Consider the following 10,956-nt stretch of genomic DNA (forward strand, 5'->3'; position numbering starts at 1 on the left):
TCATCTAACAGAATCTTGCTAACCCAAACATTGGAATCTCTACTTTCTTTCCTTCCTCTTTCGCTCACTCATTCATTCACTCAGCTAAAATTTCTTGAGCACCAGCTGTGCCTCAGGCACTGCGCTGGGTTGTAGGGATACCATGGTAAGCAAAAACAGTAGTACTTGTCCTCATAGAGATGATGAAATACATTCTTTGCTCTTCCATGCCCTTCAAAAGCTAGCTCAAACCATTCTATGAAGTCTTTATCACCCTGGGCAGTAATAATCTCTGCGTTTCTTGGATTCCTAACACATACCTTTGCAGCTTTTGTCATATATTGCCCTTCACTGTATTTGTATTCATTGCCTTGTTTATGTATTTGTGTACTCCCAAAGCATTAGCACAGAGCTCCGCCCAGATATCTAGCCCACCTAAATGGTAGTTCCTTCTCCAGCAATTTTCAACCACTTCTAAGTTTTAAGTGTTGCTTTTTTCACTTCCTATGAAAATGTGTCAAGGGTCTTTTTTTTTTTTTAAGCACAAAGGTGTATTAAAGCTGTGGGTAAGTAAAAGTCATTTGCTTTGGGCTTTGGAATGTGTTTATGAACTTACAAATGAGAACATCTGATGTCTTAGGAATCTACTTCAAACAAAATAATGAAGCCACCCCATGGTGACTTGGCATTGAAAGAACTTGGACGGCAGACGGCTCTCCATTGGACATTCCTACAGCCCATTAGGATCCTTTGTCAGTCTGCCTGATTAAGACCAGCGCTGTTAGTTTTAACTGAGTCCTTAGCACCTTGGTTAAATTTTATGTATTTGTCAGTCTCATCTTAAGGAAACTGAAAAAACTGAATAATAATTGTCCTTATGAAGATTAGAGACAGACTACCCACCATGAATGCCTAATAGGTCAAAACAGCAAGTATTTTTTTTTAATGATTTATTTATTTATTTGAGAGAGAGAAAGAGCACAGTGAGGAGGGGCAGAGGGAGAGAGAAACTCAAGCAGACTCCACACTGAGCATGGAGCCTGACTCAGGGCTCGATCCTATGACCCTGAGATCACAACCTGAGCTGAAACCAAGAGTCATCTGCCCAACTGACTGCGCCACCAAGGCACCCCAAAAGAGCAAGTATTTAATTAAATCAATAACTAGAACGTAAAATTTGACTCTAGTATGTCACTGAATTTAGAACTGGCTGGTCAGTGTATACACAGAAATGTGCATTTCCTCATCACACATACTACGTAGTACTGTCAGTTATATATACAGATACACATACATACACACCTAAAACTTATGCGTTCAAAACAGAGGATGAAAAAAAGTAGCCCTGAACAATGCTGAGTTATTTTTGCAAGGTTAGGATGGAAGAAAGGAGAAAGGGAGAAGAAAGTATAAACACACCATCTTTTAAAGCTAAAAAGTTTTCGGAGTTTTTAGGAGAATTCTATATAGAAACGATTATATCTTAAGTTATACCAGTTAAGAAGCAAGAACATTTCACTAGGCAGCCTGCAAAAGAAGTTTTCAGAAGCTGGGCTTCTTTTGTTCTCATCCATCCTATTAATATATAATGATAATGAATTCAATTTATTTTCTTTTTTGGGGGGGGGTAGTCCACTGAAAGGGAAAAAAAAGCAAAATTACACCCACAAAAGTGGAAAAATCATTTTCATTACCACCACACATCCCCAGATATGGCCCGGACATAAGTTGGTGCCCACACTGTCAGCAGCACGTTTCTTACCAAAGCCATCACCACCCAAGTTAGAAGGGCCAGGCATGCCAGGGAGGGGTGGGGCTGTTCTGCACCCTTCCCACGAGCCTCCAGCTCAAGACAACTGGGAACTTGCTAGAAGCATAAGAGTATGAACTCCAAGGCCAACTACCCATGGCTTGAATCCCAACTCAACAACTGAACTACTAGCTCAATGACCTTTGGTGCTGCTTACCCCCCGAGCCTCAGCTTCCTCATCTGTAAAGTGGTGATAATAACGGCACCTAACTCCCAGGGTTCCTCTGAAGACCGAGTGAATGCGTACAGAGCACACAGAACACTGCCTGGCACAGGACTATAAATGTAAGCTATGCCATGATTTGATTTTTATTCCCATGGGGCAATTTGTCTCCAAATTCAACTATATCTCCTCTTCTGTCAATATCATAGTAATTGATGATGAAAGCTGGGGTACCAAATGATGGCCCTAAGACGCTATAAGGTCATATATTTGTCTATGTGTGCATGTCCATAAATGGCATTAGCCACTAAATTAACCCACTTGCCACAAATTTTTTAAAATTTAGATTTATTTATTTATTTATTTTAGAGAGAGAGAGAGCACGAGCAGGAGGGGCAGAGGCAGAGGGAGACAGAGAAACTCTATCCGTCTCCCCTCTGAGCACAGAGCCAACAAGGGGCTTGATTTTACGACGCTGAGATCACAACCTGAGCCGAAACCAAGAGTCGGGTACCCAAAGGACTGTGCCACCCAGGCACCCCTGCCACATATTAAATTGAAAACAAAAAGGGCTCCTTCTCACTCCGTTCCCACAAATATTTCCAGGCAAGGGAAATTTTTCTGTATTTCTCTCAAGGATGTCCTAGGTCCACATTCTGACTCACACCTACTCTGCAGACTATAAAAGAAATCAGTCTTCTATATATTATTTACTCAAGAATCCCCGGTTGCATTAATAGCAGGGTGCTTTAATAAAGTTTAAGTGAAAATTGAAGATTTTAAATTATTTAAATCTTCAATTTAGCTAATTAGTCCTCACTAGAGGCTGCTCATTCTTCCATGCTAAAACATTTGGTGAAATGCTTCGAGTCACTTCAGAAACTGCTTAATATTCAGTCCCCAGAGTATGTCCATGAAAAGTTCTCTCCTGCATTCTCAATACCTTTCCTTTGCAAACAAAATGAGAGGAGAAATGAAAATGGACAAGGCTGAAAATGAAGACCCTCTACACTATCCCTCACAGCAAACTGGCTTTCCATGTATTAACATCCGACCCTATCCCATCATCATAGTCAGGAGGGCCCACAAAGGTTATAACAATTAACATATTTCATCTTGCTAACTTTTGAGCCAAAAATATTTGAGCCAAGTTATAAAAAGTAAGCCTCTATTTGGATTACAGGGCCCAATTCCAAAACCAAAGAACTAGCCTTTCTGGAGAGTTGCATGTTATTTGTAGCTTAATCAAATACAGATAAATCTTTGAAAGGCTCCCTTTTTATGGGGCTATTTCTGTCCCACGGGTGTGTTAGCCTATACTCTGATTTTAATTCTGATCTGTGAAATTATAACCCGAGGATAAATGTATGGCTTTCTTATCAACCACATTTTATTTTACTAAAACTCCTCAGGTCTTTATATTAATGTGATAAATTCTGTTTTAAAATCAAACAGAAAATTCAGACTTTCATTTCTAATAAATAGCCTCACCTCATGGGGCCACTTTGTTAAATTTTCTCCACCGGCTTCTCAGAAGGTTGCCATTTCAGTCATGGAGCGCTATCATCCACTTAGAACTAACTAAACATCTGCACAAAACACAGCTGCGTCCAGAGTACCCACAGCCTAATAGTTAAAGAGTCTATTTCCTGATTCAAAAATAATAGTTGCATTTCCAAGGTGATAATTTAGCCAGAGAGGCAGCATTTCATTTATACATTCAGTGAGTAGTACACAGTTACAGGGCCGTACAAGACCTGTGTGATAATGTGTGTAAACACACTCCTTTCCTTGGAGAGGTGTACAGTATGATTTGACAGTCAACATTTTTCTCCCCACAAGACATCCTCCACAGATAGAACACAGGTTACTATACATGTTTCCAGGGGCTTTGCAGAATCTCTCATCCTACACTTCCTAAAGAAGTAGCGCTGACAAGATGAATTCCCGGACCTCTGTCCTTCCTCCCTTTCTTCTCTCTCTCTGCCGTTTGTCCACCTCCTTCTCTGTTTATTTCCTCCTCCTTCCCTTGCTCCTCTCTTCCTAGCCCTGCCTGTGAAATACACACTTTGATATCTTCTCTTTCTTCCCCCAAATCACATCACTCTCGCAGCTTTATCAACCCTTTGGGGAAAACTCCCCAAATTTAAGAACTTCAAGTCTATGTGATGTCCCTTAAAATCCTTAAATTCAACCTGATCAAAATGGAATGCCTGATGTCCCCACTAATGCCAATTCCTCCACCCTACTTCTTGCTCAGCGAATGGCCCCAGCAGGCTCACTGGGACCCAGGCTGTGTTAAGGACTTCTTTCCCTCCTCTTTTTCCTCAGCAGCCCCCAACCCACCCACCTGATCTGCTGCCAGTCACATGGATTCAGATCTCTTCTGTCCACCACCATTGCCAACAATCCTAATCTAGGCACTTATCTTCCCCTTGAGCGTTCCAGAATTTTTCTAAGTGGGCTTCTACTTCCACCCTAACCCATCTTAAATGATTCTATCGTATTAACTTTCTGAGAGGAGATCTACATACTCCAGAACCAGAGGGCCCAGTTTCAAACTCCAGCTCTGCTACATCTTCATTCTGGGACCTTGGGCAAGTTGCCTAACCTCTCTGTACCCTAACTGTCATCATCTCTGTACACTAAGGATGATAATAGTACCAGCCTCGTGGAATTGTTGTGAAAATAAAATGAATTCATGATTAATAGTCGTGGGGCACCTAGAACAGCACCTAGCATGCATTTAAACACTCAATAAATGTTTGCCATTATTTGCCATTAGCCCAGATCCAGTCATACCACTGACTGCCCCAAAACCCGCAGGAGTCCATTGACGTCCGATGAAACGGTGGATCCCCACCCTGGCATTCAGTCTGCACCCCACTGACCTTTCAACTTCATATTGCACATCCCCTTGGGACCTGAATACATACCAGGCAAATTGGGGGACTTACTAGTCCCTGAACCCACTCCGGAACCTCCTTCCTCATCCTTGTGTTCTTGCTTCTGGGATCTCTCCTCTCACATCTCTGCCTGATAAAACTCTGTCCATCCTTCAAACCAATTGTAACTCCATGAAGCCCTTTTCTAAACACTTCAACCAAACGTGCTCCCACCTGCCTAGGAACTCCTCTTAGCACAGGGGCTATGCTAACCTGAAGACAGTTCTCTTTCTGTACTTCTCACTGCACTGCTGTTATTCTCCCTACAGGCTTGTGGCTCCTCGAAGGTCATATGTGCATTCATCGTCACCGTATTCTCTCCAGCATCTAGCCATGAATAGTATGTTGGGGTTACAAAAAAGATGGACTCATGGCTAATTAGAAGCACAGCCATTGCTGTGACACGGTAGCTGGGCAAGTCCAAACCAAGAGAAGGGTACGCTCTGCCCAGACGGGGGTCCTCTTCACAGTTTCAGATGATGTCAAAACTCACAACAGAAATGGGATGGTCTCTCCAGCGAGTCTTTCTTTACAAGACACCAGAAATACAGTAGAGTAAATATAAGAGGAATGGGATTTGTCGCCCTATCCTAAAATAGCAACATTAAAATACTCAAAAACTGTTCCTCACCTATCAATGCTACAATCAAAAAACCATCAAGCAACTATGTTGAGTGGCTAAATGTAATTTCCTGCTAGATCTACCATTGAGCCATCCCTAAAGAAGCAACTCAGACCTCAATGACGGAAGCTTGTTCCGTGATATATTAACAGCCTCTGGCATGTCAGTCACTGCAGAATGGAACATAATGACACATCCACAGTCCCTACCCTCAGATGCACAAGAGGTCCCCGAACCCTAACCTCACAAAAAGAAAGCCACAACAATGCACATTGCCAACAATAGAGTGCTCAGTCACTAAACACAGCTAGCAGTGACATCATCCAGGTATCCGGGTCAGGGAGCAGGCAGAGCAGTCCTCCATTGGGTCTAGGGGCAGGGCTGTAATCTGACACCAGGGATTTAGACCTCATTGCAGCCGCAAAGGGCTCTTTCATTCCCACTTTGACTTCAGCCATTCAAGAAGCATCCTGCCTCCAGCACCACCAAGAGCAACATCCTGAAGACATCAGTCTCAAGAATCCCTATGATGAAGTGACAGTTAAAGATGGTTTGCCCTCAAATAAAAGATGACGCTCTTAAAAGTTGAGAATGCTCTCACTCTTCAAATGCCTTGGTGGTACCCACACATCCTTAGGCAGATCGGCCAAAATCCCTTTTAACCAAAATCCCTTTTAAGGGGACTTGTTCTAGGAAGCTTACTAGAGTCACTATGGTTCATTTAACTATGTTTATTCAATTGCCTGTTTGGTTAAACAACAAGAAAGTCAAATTAAATGTTTAAGTTAAAATATACTGGACTACTCTGAAACACCAGCACTTTTATCTTTTTTTTTAAGATTTTATTTATTTATTTGACAGAGAGAGAGATAGTGAGAGCAGAAACACAAGCAGGGGGAGTGGGAGAGGGAGAAGCAGGCTTCCCGCTGAGCAGGGAGTCCGATGATGCGGGGCTCGATCCCAGGACCCTGGGATCATGACCTGAGCCGAAGGCAGACGCTGAATGACTGAGCCACCCAGGCGCCCCAACACCAGCTCTTTTAATGAGAACATAATCAAGTCAATTCAGCCTTCCTATTCCTTATTATCTGTTGCTTTTATTGAGTAGAGGTTTATCTCCCTTTAATTAAATTTTTATTGCCCTTAAAGTATTAAGATATCCTTTTCCTGTAAATTAATTGCCTTTCACAGATAACAGTTTCCTATTCTTATTTTACACTCTCAAATCCTAATCCCACAGAAGCAAAGTAACCAAAGAAAGTAAATCAGCACTCCTATACCACTTCCTCAAAGACAAAGAAAGTAATACTCGGAAGCTTGGGGCACCCAAAGAAAATAATCCGATAATTTCTCACACAGGTAAAACCTTACTCATAGATATGACTTGGGTACAGCTACCTTCAGCTAAACATTCCCACTTTCCAAAAACGAGCTGCAGAAACAAAAACATTCTGCGAGACAACAGAAGCCTTGTGAACTGGAAAGCTGAAGCACCTGTAATACACACACTTCCCTGTACTCTGTGGGTGCTCCATAAATACTCCGGGGCTGATTCACAGGCCAATTACAGCACTAGCAAGGACAGAGTCTCCCTGGTCCTACTCTGGGGAGTGTTAGGTATCTACAGTTGCAATTGTGGTGGTGGCAGGAAGAGCTCACAGAGACAAAGGTCTAAAATGACTGGGCTGTTGGTAGGTTCACATTATGTTAACTTCGCCTGCACCTCTCCCCAAGCATCTGAGTCTTCAAAAAATGGTGTTGTTACTTGCACCACGGGGGGGGGGGGGGGGGGGGGGAGTGAATAAAACTGCCATAAAGGTGCATAGGGTTCCTTCACCAAAGAGCCAACAGGCTAAAAAGTTAAGAGAAAAAAAAAATAGAAACTTACTTTTCATAGACCAGCTCCTCATCGATGGAGAAATAGTGGGTATTTACTGTGCTTTTTGGTCTATTCCTTAAAGTAGCAAAATATAACCGATCTGAAAGACAAGTTTAAAAGACGGGAGAAAACATATGAGAAGGAGGGAAGCTGAACGTGGGGAGTGGTGATAATACACGAAAGATCAAAATAATAACTGCTACCCATTATTGAAAGACCCCATTAACACGTGGAATTCTTGCAGAAACCTGATCTCTCCCAGAAACCCAGAGACCCAAGAGCACAACGGAGAGGCGAGAAGGGGACCCGACTGAGACACTCAGCTGGGGAGCAGAGTTCCCATAATCTTCCCTGTTTCAGGCCAGCGGGAGCAGACAGAAGCTAGGGGTACCCGTAGAACTGGAGATGCAAGTTTGGCTCACAAATCTCCAGACCTCAGCAGCTGCGGAAGGGGAAGAGAGGCGAGCCTGCAGCTCCGAAGACTTCAAGAAGAGGAAGGGAGGAAGAGACAGGGAGGTGTGCCTGGGGGGGTGTCCCGAAAACCGAGGCGAGCAAGAGCGGGATAAAGGAGACCGAAAAAATCAACCGGAGCAGGATCCCCACCAGATGCTGCGTGCAGAAGCCGGACCGAGCCCGGCGCTGTCCCATTACCGGGCGGGGAGGCCATCCGAGGGAGCTGCAGAGGGAACCAGGGACGCCAGAAAGACAGAGAAGCCGGAAGCAGGGGGTCCTCGGGGAGAGGATAGTACGGAGAGGGGACGAGAGCGCCCGCAGCGGCTGCAGGACCCCGGAGGCCCCTGGAGAAGCCGGAGGCAGCGGCTGGGACGTAGGGGTTAGAAGTGAAGAGTTGGGCGCGAGGGAGGGTTGGAGGTTGCGGGGCAGCTGCTCCTCACCTTTCATGAACTCGCAAGCCCCGATTAGTTCCCCTGACTCCGCTGCCATCTTAAGCGAGATACGCACGGGCGAGGGCTGGGTCGTGGCCAGCTGAGGTCACCCGCCCCCGGGGGCTTCCCCACTGCCCAGGAGCCGGGAAGCTTGCAGTCCCGAACACCGAACCCGCCCGAGAGGGGCAGCAGGCGCCGAAGGCGGAGGCGGCTGGGGGGTCAGCGCGCGGGGCGCCCCGGGGACATTCCGTGGGGAACCCGAGCCCGCTCCGCGCGGGGCGCACACGCCCCAGGCTGTGGCCGCTCCGATTCGGACCCGGCTGCTGCCGCTGCTCCGCCGCCGCCGCGCCAGGGAAACGCAGACCAGCTCTCACGGCCGGGCAAAGTCTTCCCCCCGCTCCCAAAGTGATCATGGAGGAGGAGACGTCTGGCCCCGATCGCGCCCGTGGCTACTCGTGCGGCAGCGGGCAGAACTCCGGTGCCCGCGGGCTGGCAGCAGCTGCTCCGGCTCCTCCTTCGCCACCTCCTTTCAGCGGCAACTCTTCCTCCTCCTCCCCCCTAGGTCCGCCCTCAGACCTTCCTCCCCGCCCTCCCTCAGCCCCCTCCACTTTCACGGCTCCGCGGCCATCCCTTAAAGGGACAGCCCCGCTCCTTTCTCGGTGCCGGCCCCGCGCCCCAGTTACCAGGCGCCCCGCGGGTCACTAGGAGCCAGTTGCTAAGGCTTTGTTGCCGTCCACCAATTGCTGTACAGGAAACGGGGCCCTCGGCCCAGGGGAGACGGGCGGGGCTTCCAGACCAGAAACTTATGAATGAAACGGTGGAGTAGGGAGTGGATGTCGGGAAAGGGGCTATTGCGGCTTCCTAGGCAAGGATGCGCCCACTAAGTCGTCTCCCCCTCTAGATTTTCCTTCTCTGTCTCTCTTTCACCCCCTCACCCACGTTCTCCTAAACTCTTGCGCGCGCGCGCGCGGGCGCGCACACACACACACTTAAAAGACTTCAGATCTCCGCGCCCAGCCTCCTATAGCAGATCTTTCCAGCGCTCCGCATCCCCCCCCCACTGACGGATCTCAATCTTTATTTAAAAATAAATAAATAAAATTTTAAAAAGCGCTACCTCCTCGCTCAAAAGAACATGTACCGGTTTCCTCTACACATACTGGACTTTGATATAACTTGTGCTTTGTTCTCACGGGGAAAACCTTTCCATGCGGTCCCCCACGTCCTCTCAGTGGGGCCACCACTGTGGGCGCAAAATCATCACAAATGCCTAACCTCTATACTGCTCTGGCCCAGGAGGGGGGGCGAGGGAGCGAGGCCAGCGACACAGGAGAGGACCACTTGAACACGGGGAAATTAACACAAAAGAATCTCTTTACGTAGTCTTAGCTGAAGCGCTGCAGGGAGTGGGTCGTCTCAAAAAAGCCCTTGTCTTGTTTCTGTGAAGCTCCTCACATTGTTTGAACAACTTTGATACTGGGTGCCCGAGGACGCGCCTAATTACAGGAGAGTCCCTTGGATATGAAAATGGCGCTATGGCTCCACCATCAGAAGAGCATGCGCTCTGAGCGGTTTCTCCAGAAACAGAAAGGGATTTGCGCCCGCCTTTGGGAGAAAGGGGGCGCGCAAGTGGAGAGCGGCCCGGCCGACTTCGAAGGAGCGCTGCGAGGCCAGCGTGTAGAACTCAACTCCTCGGTCTTAGCCCGTTAGTCCAAAAAGCGAAACAGTTACAGAAAATAAATACAAGCTGCTTTTGGAAACCTGAGTGGTTTGATTTTTTTTTTAATTGCTCGCATAAGAAGAAAAAATATGCATTTCTTAGATATTCAAAAACAATAGAACATCTCAATTCTAATCAGTTATGTCCTTGTAAGAGAGTAAAAAGAAAAACCTAACATCCAATTCTTTAGACCATATAAATTTAAAGCTGGAAGAATCATTGAGAAGCACCTCCTATACCCTATGCCCATACAGCACCGTTTAATCTTCACATGAAATATCAAGAGTTTTTAAAACTATAAAAGTCCTGAAAGATGAATTGTAATGAGTGTTTTGTGTTGAGATGCATTCAATGTCTTACAGGCCACTGGCCATGGCTAAGGAGTTCTAAAGGAGGAAAATATCTCTCAAATATGGTGTCCACATTCACACAATTACTTGAATTTTGCCTGATATTCCCCCAGTCTTGGTGTCAACAATCATGTTGGCCAAATCAAATTATTTTATTGAAAATTTCTAACAGTTTTTGTATGTGAAAGATGGCAAAGGAAAGCGAATGAATGTCTCAAACTTAACCCCTTTGTTTAGAAGTCTGAATTCATGGTGGTGATCTGTTTCCAAATTTGCTGATTTAACATTCCTGTAGAATCTAAATTCACTTGCAAATTTCCTAAAAACTTTTCATCTCAGTCTGTATTGGAAAAATTGCAGGAAAAAAGAAGTCCACCTTCTCATACAACATATAAACTTTTAATCTCAAGAAGTAAATAGTCTAATGAACTCTAAATCTGCATTTTCAGAGAAAGCAGCTTTAATTGAACACCCTCTTGTTATTTTCTACAATGAATTTACAAAAACATTTCTTTCACGCAATTCCCTGGCTTAGAAATTTTGGTCATGAAGAGTGAATTATGACCTGAACAAATAAAAGTTTTTAAAATTAAGAACTCAAAAC

The 10,956-nt window shown here is 45.5% G+C and overlaps 1 protein-coding gene across 7 annotated transcripts in view; it reads right to left on the reverse strand.

Annotated features, from left to right (window-relative positions):
* CDC14A (cell division cycle 14A) overlaps positions 1–8,827 on the reverse strand; it is a 182,062-nt gene extending 173,235 nt beyond the window's left edge. For 2 of the 7 annotated variants that reach the window (XM_064588753.1, XM_064588757.1), the window contains exons 1-2: positions 8,292–8,826; positions 7,408–7,498 (exon numbers count right to left, since the gene is read on the reverse strand). In XM_064588753.1, coding sequence (XP_064444823.1) covers positions 7,408–7,498; positions 8,292–8,340 — 140 coding nt within the window. In that variant the 5' untranslated portion in view covers positions 8,341–8,826. Of the gene's footprint in view, positions 1–7,407; positions 7,499–8,001; positions 8,118–8,291 lie in introns of those variants that run through there. The other 5 variants (XM_064588754.1, XM_064588750.1, XM_064588751.1 and 2 more) reach the window with 4 other exon arrangements.
* Positions 8,828–10,956: the final 2,129 nt, after the last annotated feature.

Source organism: Mirounga angustirostris, unplaced genomic scaffold (assembly GCF_029215605.1).
Source record: "Mirounga angustirostris isolate CCGP_5_RB_7025 unplaced genomic scaffold, mMirAng1.0.hap1 SCAF_4, whole genome shotgun sequence".
Classification (NCBI taxonomy): domain Eukaryota; kingdom Metazoa; phylum Chordata; class Mammalia; order Carnivora; family Phocidae; genus Mirounga; species Mirounga angustirostris.